General features: G+C 38.9%; 1 protein-coding gene across 1 annotated transcript in view; it reads left to right on the forward strand.

The window, feature by feature from the left end:
- The window catches only part of GRIA4 (glutamate ionotropic receptor AMPA type subunit 4), a 250,640-nt gene that overhangs the window by 128,690 nt on the left and 101,154 nt on the right, over positions 1-20,796 (forward strand). Inside the window, exon 3 of the mRNA XM_047754351.1 lies at positions 102-286. Within this exon, the coding sequence (XP_047610307.1) occupies positions 102-286 (185 nt within the window). The remainder of the gene's footprint in view (positions 1-101; positions 287-20,796) is intronic.

Below are 20,796 nucleotides of genomic sequence, written 5' to 3' on the forward strand. Positions count from 1 at the left end.
TGTATAGTTTGGAAAGTAAAATATTAATGTAGACTTAGTTCCTGTAAAAGTTGTTTAAGGGCATGTTTTTAGTAACCCCTCTGAATTTTTTTCCTCACTAGGATACTCGATACTTCAAGCTATTATGGAAAAAGCGGGACAAAATGGTTGGCATGTCAGTGCTATATGTGTGGAAAATTTTAATGATGTGAGCTATAGACAACTTCTAGAAGAACTTGATAGACGACAAGAGAAGAAATTTGTAATAGACTGTGAGATAGAGCGGCTTCAAAATATATTGGAACAGGTAAGTCCTGGATTTTATGTTTTTATTAACCTAGACTGTCTACAAAAAGAGTTGACTTTTGTTGGCCAATCGATATCTTCTCCCAATCATTTAGCCTGAAATGTGGAGTTTGGGAGTTTTTGTGCCATGATTTATTAATCTCCAAGACTAAGTCATATCTTTTCTCACCAAAGGCCATTTTGGTTCTCACTACAGTTAGAAGCACTATTTCTCACACATTTTTAAGACGTACATTAGAAAGAACTTTTCGTGACTCAAGAGCTGTTGACTTCCTATATTCATAAACATTGATTTTTAAAGATCAGTGCCATCTAAAATGTTAGAAAATGTTAATATTTGTGACTCTGTACTTTGCTAACCTTTAGAGAAATAGCTAGATAAGAAATAATCGCATGAATTAGTAAAGCAATGAAATAAAATAAAATGATGTGGCGTATTAGAAAGTATAGCGTATTTTCTTCTAGATGTTGTAAGTAAATATATTACCGCTACAGTGAGGCTGGTTTTCAATTCACCTCTCAAAGGAAGAATCCTTAAATAAAGCTTTCAATGAGTGTTTGTTGATGGGATTCAAACATACAGGAAAAGATAAAAATTGAATTTTTTCATTGTGTTAAATGATAGAAAAATATTATCAAATAATGGATAACATTTGCCTTCCCCATAGCCCTGCATATCATGATAACATTTTCTTCTGCAATTTGGCCAAAATTGCAGTGAATGAATGCCATCTAGTGGTTTTAAAAATGTTTGCTCATATTTATCTAAAATATGTTAGGTTAGTTAGACAGTATTGTAGCATGTTTTGTTGGTTAGTTTGCTATATACAGTTTATTTGCATAGCAATATGATTTGATTATAGAAAATAACTAACCAATTTGGAGGTTTATTTATAAGAATAACTTAAATACTCATCTATACAGATCAAAACCAAGATACGTTTCAGAGATTCCTCCTTGATATCCAAGGACACTAAACTAGATGCCATAAGTTTCCTTCTTCAAATATATTAGTATTTGGAAAGGTTAAAATTAGAAAAGCATGAATTTCTTTTAAAGGTCTGGTAAAGCCAGACTGTACTGTAAGAGGAATCTATTCTCTTCCTGGTATCCTTTTATAGATGAAAAAATTGACTGATGAAATATGTTAATATTATATTAGAAAATGTTAATTTTACATCACTCAAGTTTATTCCTTAGGGAGTCCAAAAATTAATTAAGGTTGCAATTATGATTATTATTGTAATAATATGATTAATAATCAGTGTAACAAGGTATATGAACATTTTAGTGTGCATTTATGGAATCCGATTTTTTTTAAAAAACCATCTTACTTTCTTCAGCAAGACCTAGGCACCTCAGCTCCAACTCCCACTTTTCCTCCCTTCCATTCCCAACCCCTATATTGAGAGTTTGAGTTGTTTGACGTAAACAACTGAAGCTTTGTAAATAACTCCTCATGAATCCCACTGAGCAGCCAATTCTAAGAACTTCCTTGATTGCCAAGTTCCTGTCAGATAATGAGTAAGGCTCAGAAAGACCCTCCACATGCTAAAAGACTTGTGCTTAAAAGATTGCCTTTGGAGAAGGCAACTGAGTGACTAAAGCACCCGTTTCAGAGGCCTAGCAGGTTTATTGAATAAATAAGCCTTAAATAAGCTTTTGCGAAGGAAATTAGACATTTTTGTTGTGACTTCTATTTTTTCCAGTTTTATTGAGATATGATTAACATACATCACTGTGTAAGTATAAGGAATACAACATGATTTTTTTGATACACAAATATATTGTGAAATGATTACCACAGTAGGGTTAGCTAACACCTCCAACATCTCACATAATTATCATTTCTTTTTAAGGATAGGAGTATTTAAGATCTACTCTCTTAGCAACTCTAAAGTATATAATACAGTATTGTTAACTATAGTCACCGTGCTATTAGACATTAGATCCCCAGAACTTAGAAAACTTGAGTGTTTACCATTATTATTTCTATTTCAACTCTTACAGAATTCTAAAGGGTTTCTTTTCTATCATGACTTCATAGTAATAATGAGACTATGAATAGAATCTTTTCTCTCTAAAATGCCACTCAAGTATAAATCTCATATGTTGTAACAAAGTCTACTCTACTGTAAAAATGTTCTGTTCTTAATTGCCCTATAAAATTTCTCCCGCAAGAAAAGCCATTTCCTATTCTGAATTTTTTTTTTTACTGTCCATACTTTAATTCCTGTAGCTCTAAGCAAAATCACCTTTGGTTTTTTGGCCACACCCATGGCATGCAGAAGTTCCCAGGTCAGGGACTGAAACCCTGTCACAGCATCACCCATGCCACAACAGTGACAATGCCAGATCCTTAACCCACTGAGCCACCAGGGAATTCCTAAACAAAATCACTTTTAATAGTTCTTGGGGTCACTCTTGACTCATCTAAAAATAAGAGCTAATTCAAACTTTGTGAGAAATTTGTATGTGTACTTCAATAACTATGTTTCAGCATCCTCTTTAATAAGCTGAAATAGCAATAGAAAATTTGAGAGAATCAAACAAAGCATTTTTTAAAAAATAAAAGGCCAAGTAATCCTGATCAGAAAAATGTCTCTGATTTTTTTCTATTAAAGTATCGATGATTTTCAGCTGTACAACAGTGAATCAATATTTCCATAGATTATACTCCATTTAGAGTTATTATAAAATATTGGCTATATTCCCTGTACTGTACAACATATCTTTGAATCCTACTTATTGTATACATAGTAGTTTGTACTTCTTAATCCTGTACTGCTGCCTTGTCCTTCCCCCTTCCCTCTACCTGCTAGTAGCCAATAGTTTGTTCTCTATATCTGTGCATCTGTTTCTATTTTGTTATGTTAATTCCTTTATTTTTTAGATTTCACATGTAAGTAATGACATACAATATCTGACTTTCTGACTTACTTCACTAAACATAGTACCCTCCATGTCCATCCATGTTGTTGCACATGGCAACATTTCATTCTTTTCTATGGCTGCGTAATACTTCACTGTGTATATAAATGTCACATCTTTATCCACTCATCTGTCCATGGACACAGGTTGCTTCTATATCTTGGCTATTGTAAATAACGCTACCGTGAACACTGGGGTGTGTCTCTCTTTTTTTTTGCTTTGCTTTTCAGAGCACATATGGAAGCTCCCAGGGTAGGGATCAAATCAGAGCTGCAGCTACCAGCCTACGCCACAGCCACAGCAACACCAGATCTGAGCCACATCGGTGACCTATACCACAGCTCACAGCAACACTGGATCCTTAACCCACTGAGAGAAGCCAGCAATCAAACCTCTCTATCCTTGTGGATACTAGTCGGGTTTGTAACTTGCTGAGCCACGACAGGAACTCCTATATATATCTTTTTAAATAGCGTTTTCATTTTCTTCAGATATATACCCAGAAGTAGAATTCCTAAATCGTGTGATAGTTCTATTTTTTAATTTTTTGAGGAACCTCTATTCTGTTTTCCATAGTGGAAGCACTAGTTTACATTCACACTAACACTGTACCCTTTTCTCCATATCCTTGTAAACACTTGTGGGATTTTTGACAAAAATAACCATTCTGACAGGTGTGAGGTGCTATCTCACTGTGGTTTTGAAGTGCATGTCTCTAATTATTAGTAATGTTGAGCATCTTTTCATGTACTCCTTGTCTATCTCTGTCTTTTTTAGCAAAATGTCTATTCAGGTTCTCTGCCTGTTTTTTAATCAGGTTGTTTGTGGTTTTTTTAATCCTGAGTTGTATTGGCTGTTTATATATTTGGATATTAATCCCTTAGCAGTCATATCACTGGTGAATAATTTATCTCATTAAGTTATCTCTCCATTTTGTCAATTCCTTGCTGTGAAAAAGCTTTTAAGTTTACCATTTGTTTATCTTTGCTTTTGTTTGCTTGGGCAGGAATGATCCAAAATATCTTGCCATAACCTATACCAAAGAATGTGTTCTACATGTGTTTTCTTATAGGAGTTTTATGGTTCCCAGTCTTACATTTAGGGCTTTAATACATTTTGAGTTTGTTTTTGTATGTGGTATGACCAAATGTCTTAATTTCACCATTTTACATGTAACTATAAAGTTTTCCCATCACCATTTATTGACGGGAGTGTCCTTTCTCTATTACATATTTTTGTGTCTTTTTTATAGATTAATTGACCATAGGTGTGAGGGTTTACTTCTGGGCTCTCTACTCTGTTCCATTGATCTACATATCTGTTTTTATTCCAGTACCATATTGTTTTGATTGCTTTAGCTTTGTAGTGTACTTTGAAATCAGGGAGCCTGATAACTCCAGTTGTGTTTTGTTTTGCTTTTCACAATATTACTTTGGCTATGCAGGATCTTTTGTGGTTCCATATAAATTTTTGGATTATTTTTTCTAGTTCTGTGAAGATGTAATAGGTATTTTGATAGGATTGCATTAAATCTATAGATTGTTTTGGATAGTATGGACACCTTAAAAATATTAATTGTTGCAATCATGAACATGATATATCTTTCAAGTATTTGTATCAGCTTCAAATCTCATATATGTATGAGATTTGAAGTATATATATATGTATATATATATGTATATGTGTGTGTGTGTGTGTGTGTGTGTGTGTGTGTGTGTACTTTTCCGTTATGTTTATTAGAGGATACCCTGTTCTGTATAGTAGGACCTTGTTGTTCATCAAGTCTATATCTGCTAATCTCAAATTCCCAGTCCTTTCTATGATGTTGGTAATCGTAAGTTTGTTCTCTGTATCTGTGGATCTGTTGTGGTTTTTTTGTAAATAAGTTTATTTGTATCATATTTTAGATTCCACATATAAGCTCCTGGCAGGCAGCAGGCACCAGTGGCCCTCTCATGGGGAATGGGCGCTGCCACTGACAGCTCTTCTAGGGTGAGCCCCTTCAGAGTCTGAGCAGAGCCAAGGCACCTTTGTTTGCCCTGGTTGAGCAGACTACTGCTCTTGCAGGGAGTGGGTGCAGCTCTTCTGGAGCAGGTTGGGGTCCATTAGCGTGGGGGTCACAGGCGGGAACCAGGAACTTGTGTTATTCCCCCAGGTGGTTACTCCACCTGCTCCCAGAAGTCTGTAACCCTAAGGGCAGGTCTGCTTCCCAGCTGATGTTGGCAACCACTGCCACCAAGTGGTTCCCCTAGCTGAAGTAGGCAGTGTGCTGCAGCTTGAGCCACTGCATGCAGAGAACAAGGCTGTAGTGATGGATCCTGCCTCTTCCTTCTAGCACCCCCAATCAATGGTGTCTAGTCTCTATCCGAACTGGGTTGTCTCCACTTAGACACTCCCAATTGTGATCACCCACTAGTGATCCCTCCAGGCTGTTTCTGCATGGCCAACCCCAGTTTTTCTCTACATGGCCAGCCCAGGCACCCTCTTTGGGTCTCAACTCTAAGGCCAGAGTTTTAGTTCCCAACACCTGCTGGCATCAACCTACAATTGCCCATTGTCCAAAGCACTGACCATCTGTGAAGGATTGTGTCCTTTTTAACTGCTTCACACTGTTTATCTAGAGCTCCTCCTCTGTTTTTGACTGATCTCCTTGCTGATGGGGGAACTTCCCAGGGTGCAGGAGCTATTCTTCTTTCCAGCTCCCTCCTGGGAGAACAGGTCCTGTCTTGCTTCCTTGTGCTTCTTTTTCTCTTGTTCTTCTTTCTTCTTTCTTTTGTTCTGTCTGGTTTTATAAAGTTTGTCTTTCTCTATCATAATCCTGAGGTCTTTGGTCAGTTTTTTGCAAATTTTCTGTGTGAATAGTTCCACATGTAGTTGTATTTTCAATGTATTTGTGGGAGAAGGTGAGCCTCACGTCCTGCTACTCTTCCATCTTAGACCTCCTCCTATCTACTTTAGACCAGTAATCATACAGGCTCAAACATATTCTTAAAAAATAAAAAAAACCTACATTTTCTTACTCCCTTCCCCACATTTTATGATGTGGATGTCTTCTTTTACATCTTTTTGTTTATCCTTTTGCCATTCATTGTAGTTATTATTTTCATACACACACAAAAATGTATTCTGTGTACTTGTACAGGTTTATTTAAATGATCTAATTATGTTTTTCTCCTTTCCTGTAGAGTCTTGTTTCTTTTCTATTTAGAGATGACTTTGCAATATTTCTTTTAGGGTAGGTTTACTATTATTGTATTCTTTTATTTTTTTGCTCGTCTGGGAAATTCTCTCTCCCTCTATTCTAAATGATAATCTTGCTGGGTAGAGTATCCTGAGTTTCAAGTCTTTTTTTTTTTTTTTTACTTTCAGGACTTTAACATATCTTGCCACTCCCTTCTGGCCTGCAGCATTTCTGTAGAGATATCAGCTGATAACTTTATGTGGGAAAGGAGTCCCTTGTAACTAATTTTTTGTTTTTTCTCTTGCTGCTTTTAGCATCTTCTCTTTAGCTTTAGTTTTTATCATTTTAATTATAATATGTCATGGCATAGATCCATTTGTGTTCATCTTGTATGGGACTGTCTGTACTTCCCATACAGGGATATCTGTTTCTTTCTTTAGGTTTGGGAAATTTTCAGCCATAACATCTTCAAATACATTTTTTGATCCCCTTTTATCTTTCTTCTCCTTCTTACATCACTGTTATGCATAGATTGCTATGTTTTATATTATCCCATAGGTCTCATATATTGCTTTCATTTTTCTCATCTTCCTTTCTGTCCGCTGTTCTGATTGGGTGATTTCCATTATTCTATCTTCCAGATCACTTATTTGCCCTTCTGCATTATTCAGTTTGCTATTTATTGCCTTTAGCTAAACTTTCATCTTGGTAAATGACTTTTCTAACTTTTCTTGGTTCCTCTGTGTAAGTTTCTAGTTCCTTTTTACATAACCTGCATTTCTATCAAGAGCTTTTCTTAATTCTTTCAGCATTTTTATTACCTCTTTTTTGAACTTGGAGTCTAGTAGACTGGAAAAGTTTGTTTCATTGTTTGTTTCTTTCAGGGATTTTTCTTGATCTTTTAGTTGGGAGTGGTCCTTCTGCTTTTTCATTTTACTTTTATTTTTCTTACTCTTTGAGCTTAGGAGAAACTTTTATCTGCTGTGATCTTGGAGGGCTGTTTTTATATGTTGGAATGTCCCTGTGTAGCCTCTGTGAGTCTAATATTGTTGGTACAAGGACTGTTTTTAGTATGTATGCCTGACACATTCTTCCTCAGTGTGTTCTGGCCATTTTCCCCTTCATAGGGGGCATGACTAGGTGTTGTGATCAGATCCTTCATTGGATATTGAGCAGGGCCTTCTCTTTGCTCTGTGGTTGTCACAGCCCTGTCAGCAGCAGGGTCTGTTCACCATTTGTTGGAGTAGAAGCCCCCAGACCTGCTTATGAGTTTCAGTGTGAGATAGGTGGGACTGGGACTCCCACTGGGAAAGGAGCCACTATCCACTGTGAAGTGCTCTCTGAGCTGTCGTTTGTCACCCATTATGCAGGTTCACAAAGTACACTGTTGTTGGCACTGCCCTTGGCCCCACCTCAACATAGGAAGGCAGACAATTAACCCTGGTGTCTCTCAGGCACTGTGTTCACAAAGCCACCAGCACAAATTTCTAGGGGCAGTCCACTGAAATAGGTATCAAGATTGCAGTAGTCATACACCTGGACTTACCCTGGAAGCAGCCCAGATTCTGGCCCCACTGCCATATGCATACCAACAAAACCCATAGCTGCTAACACTGGCCCATTCTAGACATGGAAGCACCAGTCATCCACCCAGATGTCCTGCAAGTGCTGAGTTTACACAGTCAGCAGCTGCAGCATAAATCCATAGATTGCACAGCCACATGAAGAGAGCTCAGGTTTCAACTCTTTTTCCTGAGTCCTGAGCCCCTAGGCATAGGCTCTGATTTCAACCTGCCTCTGCATGAGCAACCCAATTGCATTTCAGCACTCCCAGAACTCATAGAGGAGGAGCCATGCCCAGTATGAATACACCAAGAATGAGGCTGCTGTGGCCAGCCCCTCTCCTCCCTTTGTGTGCCCATTAACAATGGCACTTCACTTCTATGCCAGTCCTGGGCTCCTTCCAAATAAACCCCTGGTTGTGACCCATACCACACACCAGCCACTTTAGGCTCTCTGCTCAGCCAAGCCCAGTCCTTTCCCCAGGTCTTTCATCTGAAGCTTGAGTTTTAGCATCCAGCCCCCATGTACACCAGCCGACATGCATCTCAGGCTGGCAACAGCATCCCAGTGGCCAGGACTGCCTATGTAGGTCTCCCTCTGTTCTGCCTGCTGCAAACCAGCTACTGCACTCACCTCTGAGCCTTTGAAGCTCCCTTTCTGTCCTGGCTGAAATCCTCAGCAGTAAAGGGACTTTCCAGGGTGAAGGAACCTTTCCTTTTCCACAGCTTGCTCCCAGGGGTTCAGGACCCATCCTGATTCCCTTTTTTTTTTTTTTTTTTTTTCCTTGTCGTTTGTCTTACACAAAAGTTATGTGGTGATCTTTCTTGCAATTTTGGTCATCTGAGATTCGCCAGTGTTCAGTAGGTATTCTGTGAGGATTGTTATATGTGTAGGTGTATTTTTGATGTGTTTGTCAGAGGAGATGAGTCCCCCTATCCTTCTCTTCCACCATCTTGATTGGAGTCTACTCCTCTCCTTGATGTGATTTTAAATGGGATGATTTTCTTGCTTTCTCTTCCTGATAGTTTGTTATTCGTGTATAGAATAAGAACAGATTTTTGTATATAAATCTTCTATCCTACAATTATATTAAATTCATTTATTCTGATAGTTTTTTGGTAGAAACTTTAGGGTTTTCTATATATATATTAACATGCCATTTGCAAATAAAGATGGTTTGACTTATTCTCTTCCTACATGGAAGCCTTTTATTTCTTTTTCTTGTCTGACTTCTGTGGATAGGCCTTCAAATACTTTAAATAGAAGTGGCAAGAATGGACCTCATTGTCCTGTTCCTTGCTTTAAAGGTAAAGTTTTCACCTTTTCACCATTGAATGTGATATTACCTGGGGGCTTGTTATAATACTAAACCAACCCTACAAGAAGTGTAAATGGAAAAGAAAAGGCTACAATAAGAAGTAAGAATTCATAAGAAAGGAAAAATCTCAGTAGTAAAGACAGGATCACGAGCGGTTGGAGTGGGCACTTGGCATAGCCTGCGGTACACACTTTAGCTGTCATTGTCTACTGGTCAGGATCCCAGGCCACTTCCAAATTGTGTCCTCTTTACTTTCTGGCATTGGCCATCCTTGCCTTGTTCAGATGCAGGGCAGGGCCCCAGCAAGCTCCTTCCCTCTTCTAAGCAATAGCCACCTTCACTCTAGAGCAGAGCTGCACAAGAGCAAGAGGGGTTCCCAGTGTGGGCTTAAGTGTGCTCTGCGGCAATTGCAGGAAACTTGCCAGAGCCCCAAGTAGTTTTCAGTCTGCTTGCTTCACCTTGTTCTCAGAAGCAGATTTGTGTGCACGTTCTTCAAAACTGAAATTTCTGTTTCTTACAGCTTCCTGTTAAGTCCCACTGGTTTTCAAACAGCTAAGCGGACTTGTCTTCCCAGTGTTGGATCCCAGGGCTGGGGTCCCCAATATGTGGTTTAAACCCCTGACTCTCCACGGAGGATATCCAATTCCGTGATATCCCTCTCCTTTTCTATGTCCCTTGTCCCTATCTGAGTGCTTCTTTTCCCTTCCTGCCCATCTCTGTGTGGATCTTTCTTACAGCCTTGGTTGTGGAAGAGCATTTCTGCTAGTCTCTATTTTGTTTACACCTAGAGTTACTCCACATGTAGATGTGTTTTTGATGTGTTCATGGGCGGAAGGGAGCTCAACATCCTCCTCTGCCATCTATGTCTTCCTCCAAAAAACAAAAAAAATGCCTTTGACAAAAGGTGGCCCTTTTTCAGAAGATGGTGAGGATAAGGGGATGCGTTAGTAAATTTCTATATGAATGAGCACTTCATATTGTGATGGCATACTGTCAATAATTACATAATTAATTTACTTTGTATCAATTTTTTAAAACTTACAGAAATAGCTCACACAGTTTTCTCTCAAAATATGTCAAATGGACAACTGTGGTTCAAGAAGCACTTTATCTTCTGTACATGTTTTCCAAATTACTTTCATGCTATGAATTATTTCTTATAAATGTATTGCTAGTTAAAATAGCAGTTAGCCATATATTCGTTCAAACATTTCAAAACAAGTATTTGAAAATGTGGTTTAAGGTGTATTGATTTTTCTGCCTTAATTTACACCATAGGGGGGAAAAATGGAAGAATTTGCTTAAATATCACCCACTGAGCTATTTAAGGCAATAGAAATATAACAAAACTACAAAGTTAGATTTATTATATTGTTTGTATCATGCTCCAGCTTTGGCTCTCTAAACCCAGTGGGCAATTTGATTCACTCATCTGCAGGGAAAAACTCTGAAAAGAAATTTAAAACCAAAGTAACCCACTGTGGCTCAGCAGGTTAAGGTCTGGCATTGTCTCTGTGGTGGTGTGAGTTCAATCCAAGTCCTGGCTCAGTGGGTTAAGAATCTGGTATTGCCACAGCTGTGGTGTACATCACAGCTGCAGCTCAGATTCAATCCCTGACCTGGGAACTTCCATATTCTACAGAGGCAGACGAAAATAAAAGTCTTTTTTGAGTGTTTGTTGAATTGGTGATCAGTTACTGATATAAAAGTTTCAACTTTTACTTTAAGGAATATGCCATTTTGGACACTAGCCTTTATTCATCTTACCTAGTTTTCGCCATCTAACAATATATCAATTATTTTATGAAATAGCTCAAAATAGCTTAATGTAGCTGGAAACAAATGAGTTGTTTTTAAATCAAAATAAGTGCTTTATAGTTGGAATATTTTCATATTTTATTTTCACATATATCCATTGATTTTAAATTCTGAACTTGATTGGTTGCAAAAAGTCCTTCATGATTTTATTTAATGCCTTATCAATTGAATTTTTTGTTTTTGTTGTTGTTGTTATTGTTGTTGTTGTTGCTATTTCTTGGGCCGCTCCCGCGGCATATGGAGGTTCCCAGGCTAGGGGTCCAATCGGAGCTGTAGCCACCGGCCTACGCCAGAGCCACAGCAACGCGGGATCCGAGCCACGTCTGCAACCTACACCACAGCTCACGGCAACGCCGGATCATCAACCCACTGAGCAAGGGCAGGGACCGAACCCGCAACCCCATGGTTCCTAGTCGGATTCGCCAACCTCTGCGCCACGACGGGAACTCCTCAATTGAATATTTAAGTGCAAGACTTTGATTCATATGTTTAACCCAATAGCAAAAAAAGCAGCAGCAAACTTGATTTTAACTGTCTTTCTGGCATCAAAGATTATTTGAACAAAATAGCACTTAAGGCTAGTGGTTGTTCACATGTTTTTGCTCCGCCATGAAAAAAATCTCAGGGTCATGCAGCTAGATTCCTGTGTTCTATAGTCAGTGAAGCCCTCCTTTTATGAACACATAACTCATCCTCTGAAATACAGTCATTACACTGGGCAATGGGATGGCATGTACTTTCTTCTACCTCTTCCTTTGGTCAGTTGACTTATATCCCCCAAATTAGGATGTTTCTTTAAAAAGATGAATGTTTTCACTTTTTGAGAGATGAGTAAGAAATATTCAATTGTTTATTTTTAAAAAGTAAGTGAAGTAACATAATGCCTGTGAGTCTTCTTCTCCTTATTTTAAATAAGAAGAACTGGACTGAGATTATCTTGAAAACTCTGCTCACTCGATAATGCTATTTCCAATGAAGATTCCCTGACAATTGCATTTGATCCTGAATCAATATGCAGTTTTAAACATGGGCTATACCTTGAAAAGAAGCATGAAGTAAAACCTCAGTCAAGTGGTCTTTTCTGTATATTCATTCATTCTACAAATATTTATTGAGTGTCCACTTTATTTAGGTCAGGCACTATGCTCTGCTGAAGATAAATTGATGAGCAATTTCTGTTCTGGTTAGTAACTCTTATCTGGTTAACTAAGGCTCAAACCATAGAAAACGATCAAGCATCTCAGGAATTTTGCTATGGGTGCCAGTTCTTATTCAGTAGATAATGACATCAAAGGCATTGGATAACTAGAACTAAATTGACCCTAGGACAATTTATTTTTTTTTTATTTATTTATTTTTTGGTTCTAGGATGTTTTTTAAGAGTCTAACCAAGAATTTATCAGGGAAAATGATAAGTACCAACCTTACAGTATGAAATAGATGTTTAGCAAAAGTTTAGAGAAAAATGGCTCTACAGTTGGATCACAGGTATCTCAAACTGCCTCTTTATTGAATACCTCAAATTAATTGATGCCCCTTTCAGCAGTATTCTCACTTTCACTGTATGAAAAAGAAATTCAGTGTCCTATTAGACACAATGTGAATCTCAGATAATTGGCACACCCAGTGACTTTGTCATACTATTTGCAATTAATCAAAAAGCCCAGGAGCCATGATTGACCTCTCAGAGACTTATTACATCACAAAAGTAAGTCAATAATCCTGTCTCAGGGCATGATCAATTAGAAAAAAGAAAAGTCCTCACAAACAGAAATGCAGCTGTTTTCATTTCTAGTGAAATGTGAAATGTGGACATGGCCCCCACTTAACTTATTCTAAACCCAAGGCTACCTTTTTATCTAGCACCACCTAAGTGAGCTCTCAGATCCCAGACAGGATTTTTGGCAAATTAACGAATGTGTGGCAACAGATAAGACCTGTTTATTTAGAGTCTGCATTTACAGATTTTCAGAATTCTCTAACATAATTTTACTAAATCTAGAACTCTGCTCAATCCACCTCCACTTCCAAAAACATTTCTGACTCTGAACAGAGCATCAGAAAGAGCCAAAGGCTTACACAGCCTGCCTCCTTGTGGCATAACTGGTTGCATCATTATCCGGAAGGAAATGAGCATTTTAGTTACTGGCTGATGGCCATAAGGCCATTTTTTTTCATACTAAATTTTTTTTTAAATCTCAAAGACACAAAAGAAAGGGATAGTAGTGACAAAAAGAAACACAGAGAAGAGGAAAACTAGCTTCGGTTATGAGGAGTCGTCTCTGAAGAAGAGATCTGCTAATTGGAGACAATAGTTTTGATTATTTGAATCATCTGTAGGATTAAGCAGCATACATCCTGATGGTAGGAATGAGTCAACAGCAGTAGACTAAACAATTCTTCATTTGATTCCTAATATATTAATTCAACATCTATGTGCCAAACATCATTGCAGACACTGCAGGGCTGAACAGAGATGAAGAAAACATGTTCTCTACACTAAGACTGATTACATTCAAGCAGTAGTTTCTTCATAAATAGATTAGTAAACACATAATTTTCAGTAAATCTAAATTTACTAAATTTAGTAAATTCAGAAACATGAATAAATAATTATAAGACAATTTGATGGGTTCAGAAACAGAAATATTACAAGTGCATCAGGAACCCAGAAGATGTGATGACTGAATATAATCAAGACAGTTAGAAATGGTTCACAGAGAAAACATACATTTTAAATGCAAATACATTGTATTTTCCCAGGAACAGATTAAAAAGGTAAGGGGATTCCAGACAAAAACAAATGTGAAAAACAAAGGCCTGAAAAAGCCCAGAAGGCAGGTACTAGTTCTAGCAGATAAAAATTGGGTAAGGAATGAAAATTAGGAATGAAAATTAGAAATGAAAATGGAACAGCAATTCAAGATAAAGTGATAGAGATTGGAGGTAGCAATAAAATGGATTCCTTGTATTGCATGACTTTAACCGTCTGTCTTTGCTGTTGAAATATCTCCATCAGAGCAGAATCTATGTTTATTATACTTTATTATATTATATTATATTTATTATATATTTACCAATATATCACCAGTGATTTGAAAAGGAAGTTAAAAAATTATTGTTGATGAAAGTCTGAATGAGCTTCACTTGAAGACACAGGCAAGAGATATCTTTTTTATTTAAGGGAAGAGCACCGAGTAGCACCCAAAGTTTCTGAAGGTAGACTCCTGAGAGTGAGATATCAGATTATCTTGTCCAGAATATCTCAGTCACCAAAGATGATGGGCAACTGGGTTTTTCTAGAGTTTGTTGTATTAGCTGAAAAAAATCACAAGAGTTTCATTTCCGTATGTTAAAGTAACAATGTGTAAGTTGCAATGGGAACAAATCAGGCATTCCAATTACTACAGAGAAGAAATCTCATCAGCAGTTTCCCACACTGCATTACTGGCAGGGAGTGTGGCTTTTGCTTCATTATGGAGCTGCTTTTGCATGTGGAACTTGGCTTGATCAGGAAATGCAGCAAAGTAAGAAGAAACTTAAGAGACATGAGGTTATATCCCCCCCCCAAAAAAAGATGAATTTTACTTCTTTAACCCTACTTTTTAGCAAATTGATTTGAATGTGCAAGTCCCATTACAATGCATCAGGTTTGTTGTTTTCACAGAAAATGAAAACACCTTTACAGATCTCAGTCAGCCTAGTACAAATGGAGTTTGTGGGGGTTAGAAATGGGTCTCTAATTACCTCTTAGCCACTATTGCCATGGTCGCAACTATTCCTCTTTTTCTTATAAAGTAAAACAAAAACAAAAACAAAAAACTGAAAAGTAAAGAAAGCAAAGTCTAAATTTTTGAAGAAAAATAGTTTTCTGTGTCTTGAAAGAATTGTGACTTCTAAGATTAAACAGTTTAAATTTATTTTAGTTGATCATACAAGAACACTTAATAGAATAGTTTCCATTATTGTTGCTATCACAAGCATTCCAGAGCTCAATTTCTTTAGAAGAAGATAAAAGGAAAGTCTGCTTGATAATTTTAGAGATATAAAATCAATTAGTTTTACTAGCATTAAACAGAGAGCAGCAACATAAAAGTTTCTGCCTTAGTTAAGGGAAAGGCAAATAATATTTCTCTTTAGACAGAAAAAAGTTAAATTCATAATTTATTTCAGTAGTATTTCCCATGTATTCTTCAATTGTGTGCAGTGAGAATAACAAAAAAGAAGCAAAACATTCAACAATACCTTTGAGGACATTTTTCTGAATCTTGTAAACATTGTAAAATATAACTACTCTTTATGAATTGTAGAGCATATTAAATAGTTCAATAATAAAGTGCACTACCTTTATGTAGTAAATAAAGTAAACAAAGTGATGACTCTTTTTTATCACTTGGATTCAGTCAGAAAGGTAAAGGAACTCCTAACCCTCCACTTAAGCTTAATCGTATAATCATTCAGTACTTCCCTACTGATTTTCTGGGTTTTCTCCAAGCTCATACAATCAATGTCAAGTTTAAGTTCAGACTGTGACAGGAAATTACAGTGGTCTTGTTTTTACCCCCCCACACACACACACAAAAAAAAAAAATAGAAAAGAAAAAGTAAGTTTCACATAATCACTGGCAAATGGGATAAAGATCAAGATTGGACATAGGGAATTTATCTTCTATTTTTAAGAGATTTTTTTTTTCAAGGTCACATACCAAATGATTCTTACATTCTTCCAAAGTCCAGACTTAAATTATCTTGTACCTACTTTATATTATTCCCTTTAGAGCCCCAGAACCTAAACTATAAATATGTACATTTCAGTTCTATTTTTATTTGTATTTATTATTATCATAATGTAAACTTAAAAGTCAAATATTCTATGAAATATAATGATATAGTAATGGAAATATCTTGCAGTTAACAAAAGAGGAAATTTTACTTGCCTCTGCCCATCCTATCATTTCTTTCTTTCTTTCTTTTTTTTTTTTTTTTCCGGTCTTTTCTAGGGCCACACCCGTGGCATATAGAGGTTCCCAGGCTAGAGGTCTAATTGGAGCTGTAGCCGCCAACCTACACCACAGCTACAGCAACATCAGATCCAAGCCGCATCTGCGACCTACACCATAGCTCACGGCAATGCCAGATCCTTAACCCACTGAGCAAGGCCAGGGATAGAACCCACAACCTCATGGTTCCTAGGCAGATTCGTTAACCACTGAGCCACGACCAGAACTCCCTATCATTTTTCTTTTTTATACATGCACACAATACTCATCCATTTGCTCATTTAGTCAACAACCTAATACCTTCTAATTTCCAAGCTTTATATATAAAGTTAAGTCTATTTCAATCCAGGGGCCAGAACAAGATGGAAGAGTAGGAAGATCCTTGGCTCACCTCCTCCCACAAACACACCCCTATTACAGCAATGTATAGGGAAATCATCTCTGAGACCAACCTTAAGACTAACAGAAAGTTTCCACAACTAAAGATGAAAAGAAAAAGCCACATTGAGATGGATAGAAAGGACATGGTCTGGCCAGAGGCCACACTCCAGCACTGCAACTCATAGGTGGGAGGAATATCACAGTCTTAGGATTCCTCCTTGAAGAGGGAGGGCTCCAAACCCCACAATGGGCTCCCCAACCTGAGGAACCTGCATTGGGAACACAAACCCCCATAATATCTGACTTTGAAATCCAGGAGGGCTTATGTCCAGGAGAGCTAGAGGGCTGTAGGAAAATGAGAATCTTCTCTTATAGGATACACAAAAAATTTCTCTTTCCAAGTCCCAGTACAGACAGTAGTTTGAAAAGTGAATGGATCATACATGAAGGATATTCAATGACTAATTTTAGGGCATATGCCTGAGGGGCGGAGATCTGTCCCTGGAACTTTCTCTAGGTGCAGAAGAACTGAGTGCTAGTTTTTTTGGGGGTAGGAACTGGGGTTTTTTGTGACTCACCCTCTCCTTTGCTGGCCCAGTACGTCAAGTGCCATTTCTGACTCTCCTCATCCAACTCTCTCACCATTCAACTTGCCTTGGGTTCATCTACAGGCCAGATCCAGACAGCAGTCTTCCAAAGGAGACCAGGCAAGCTCCCTCAGCAATCACTGGAGCCCGTGCAAAGCCCCCTGCTCTAGCAGTCCCATCAGGCACCCATGGATGGCACTGACATCTGCCCAAAATGTCTCCATGGAAGGGGCCAGCCCTGCACATAAGAGCTGTGTAACAGTTGCAGCTGGTCCTTATAACCAGACTCACCAAAGGGCAGCCCCACGTACCAGTTCTTCCACATGTGGTACATACAGCCCAGTCACAATAGGAGAACACAGATAGCCAACACAGAGGACACCCCTGGATGACCTGGCTCTGGTAACCAGGAAGACCAGACTGACCATGCTACTAAACCCCAAAAGATACCTTCCACACAAGGCCAGACTCTCAAGACAGGGAGATACAGCTGATCTACCTAATACAGAGAAACAAACACAGAGACTTAGGCAAAATGAAGAGAGAGAGAAATATGTTCCAAATGGAAAAATAAGATAACAACTGAAGAACTAAATGAAATGGAGATAAGCAATCTTCCAGATAAGAATTCAGAGTAATGATTATGAAGATCTCACTGAGCCTAGAAGAACAAACAGTGAGAAGTTTTTTCACAAAGAAAACAATTTATAAAGCAACTATCAATGAGAAAGACCTGAAAACTAGCAGAAAAGATCTACAACTAAAGATATAAAGAAAGAACTACAACAAGACTGGTAGGAAGAGGAGAGACACAATATAGTCAAGTCCCATCCTCACAGTGGGTGACCCACAAACAAGAGGATAATTTTAATTGCAGAGGGTATCACCAAGGAGTGAAGAATCTGAGTTCTGCATCAGGTTCCCAGTTCATGGGCCCTGCACCAGGAAGATAAGCCATCAGAATGTTTGGCTTCAAAAGCCAGCAGGACAGTATAGCACCGGGAACTGTATCTAGTCACTTGTGATGGAACATGATGGAGGATAATGTGAGAAAAAGAATGTGTATGTATATATATATACACACATATATATATACATATATATATACACACACATGTACATAATATATATTCATATGCATATATAACCGGATCACTTTACTATACAGCAGAAATTGACAGTACATTGTAAATCAACTATAAAAGAAAAATAAAAATCTTTAAATATATATATATAAAATAAAGAAAGGGAAAAAAAGGCCAGCAGGACATACTTTCAGGAGAACCGGGGGACTGTAGGAAATAGAGACTCCACTTTAAAAGGGCACACACAAAACCTCGCATGTTCCAGGCCCCAGGGCAGAAGCAATGATTTCAAAGGAGCCTGGATCAGACCCACCTGCTGATCTTGGAGAGTGTCTCAGAGAGTCAGGAGGCAACTGGAGCTCCCTGAGGGCATAGACCCTGGCAGCATAAATTTGGGATAGCTCCTACTACATGGACACTGGTGCTGACAAATGTCATTTTGGAATCTTCCTTATAGCTCATTAGTGCTGGGATCTAGCCCTGCCCGCCAGCTTGTTGGCACCAGTACTGGGATGCTTTAGACCAAGCAGCTAGCAAGGCAAGCAGCTAACAATCCATCAGCAGGCGGGTTGCCATAGGATTCTCTGAGCTCCAAGCCACCTTGGGACTTGTCTTCACTCTCCAGGAAGTACAGGACCCAGCCCCATCCACCTGTGTGCTCGGTACTAACCATGGGACACCAGAACCCTGCAGCCCAGGACCTAATTCTACTCATTAGTGGGCCAGCACAACTCCTGGGACCAGTCTAACCCACCAGTGGGCAGCAATCAGCCCCAAGACTCCCTGGGCCCTGGCAGTGATCACCAGTGTGCTGAAATTAACTCGAGGATACCTAAGGGCCCTGCAGACAGAGATCCCAAGTCTTCACAGGACTCTTCTCTGAGTGTTAGCAGCCTGTTCTAATCCCAGGACCATTTGGTACCAGGCACTTCCCTTCAAGGGGTCAGCACCAACTCTGGGACCTCTGGATTCCTGAGCCAGTGACCACAGGACCCCTCAATAACAAGCCAACACTAGCTTTGGGACACTATGCATGCTATAGCCAGTTGTGTCAGGAGGAACTAGCCCTGTCCACCAACAAGTGGACACCAACTCCAGGACTACCAGGTCCCTGAAGCCAGAGACCCTGGAACCAGGCTCCATCTGCCAGCAGGCCAGCACTAGCCCTGGGCCCCTTTGAACCCCAGCCCTGGCAACCAGCAAGCTAATTCCAGCTTTGAGACACCCTTGGGCTCCTCAATCACCCACAATGGGACCCAGCCCCACTCACCTGTGAGCTAGTGCCAGCTTTGAAATATCTCAGATCCCATAACTACCCATGTTAGTAGATGGCTCTTCCCTCCAGAAGGCCAACACTAGATCCAGGACACTTTACCCCACAACCACTCACCCCAATACCTGAATCCACCCACCAGTGAGCCAGCACTAGCCCTGTAGGGTTCTGCAGCCAGCCACCCTATGACCAAGCCTCACCCACTAGCAGCTGGCAGCCTCTAAACAAGGGGCTGACAACCTGAAAACTAACTGGACTTATTGCCAGCCATGCCTACTAGACCACCCACAACAGAAGGACCTATGCAACCCACAGAGGGAAACCTCTAGACATATAGTTCTGGTGGCCAGAGCTAAGTGTACTGCTGGGATGAATAAGACATCTTTACAAAAGGCCACTTCTCCAAAACTGGGAAATGTAACCATCCCACAAAATAGACATAAAAACAGATAACTAGGCAAAATGAGCTGACAAAGGAATGTGTTCCTAATGAAGGAAAAAGATAAAACCAGAGAAGATCCAGAGTTCCCATCATGGCACAGCAGAAATGAATCCAACTAGGAACCATGAGGTTGCGGGTTCCATCCCTAGCCTCTCTCAGTGGGTTAAGCATCCAGGGTTGCCATGAGCTGTGGTGTAGGTTGCAGATGCGGCTCAGATCTGGCGTTTCTGTGGCTCTGGCATAGGCTGGAGGCTACAGCTCCGATTAGACCCCTAGCCTGGGAACTTCCATGTGCTGCACGTGCAGCCCTAAAAAAAAGACAAAAACAAAAACAAAAAAAACAGAGAAGAACCTAGTAAAATGGAGATAATCTATCCAGTACTTAGTTTTAGGTAATAATCATAATTATGCTCAAGAAATTCAGGATTAGAATGTATGAACACAGTAAGAATTTTAAAAGAGTTCAAAATACGAAAAGGAAACAATCAAAATGAAGAATGCAATAACTGAAATTAGAAAAAAAAACACACACTAAAAGGAATCATCAGTAAATTAGATGATACAGAAGAATGGATCCAATTGGGACAATTAGCCAACAAAAGGAAGTGTTCTTGACATTATGAATTTCATTACCACATTGGTAAGTTTTTTGTTTGGAGGCAGTATTAGCTCAATTTCACCAAAAACAGATCTTAAGCTAAGGCTTTATGTGTAATCTGTTGGTTTAGGAGATGAGAACACACTGGAATGGGAAGTGGAGAAATGGAGTCAATAAAAGATGCATTTATCTAAGAAAGTATCATGTGGGTGACAGGGGCTCACTATAATTTGAAATTAGTGTAAATGAATAATTGGAAGCTAGTGTACAATGTAACGTGTCAGAATCATCTCACTTGTGGGGCAGAGAAGTTGGAGTATTTATGCATCAGCTC

This window comes from Phacochoerus africanus, chromosome 11 (genome assembly GCF_016906955.1).
Source record: "Phacochoerus africanus isolate WHEZ1 chromosome 11, ROS_Pafr_v1, whole genome shotgun sequence".
Lineage (NCBI taxonomy): Eukaryota > Metazoa > Chordata > Mammalia > Artiodactyla > Suidae > Phacochoerus > Phacochoerus africanus.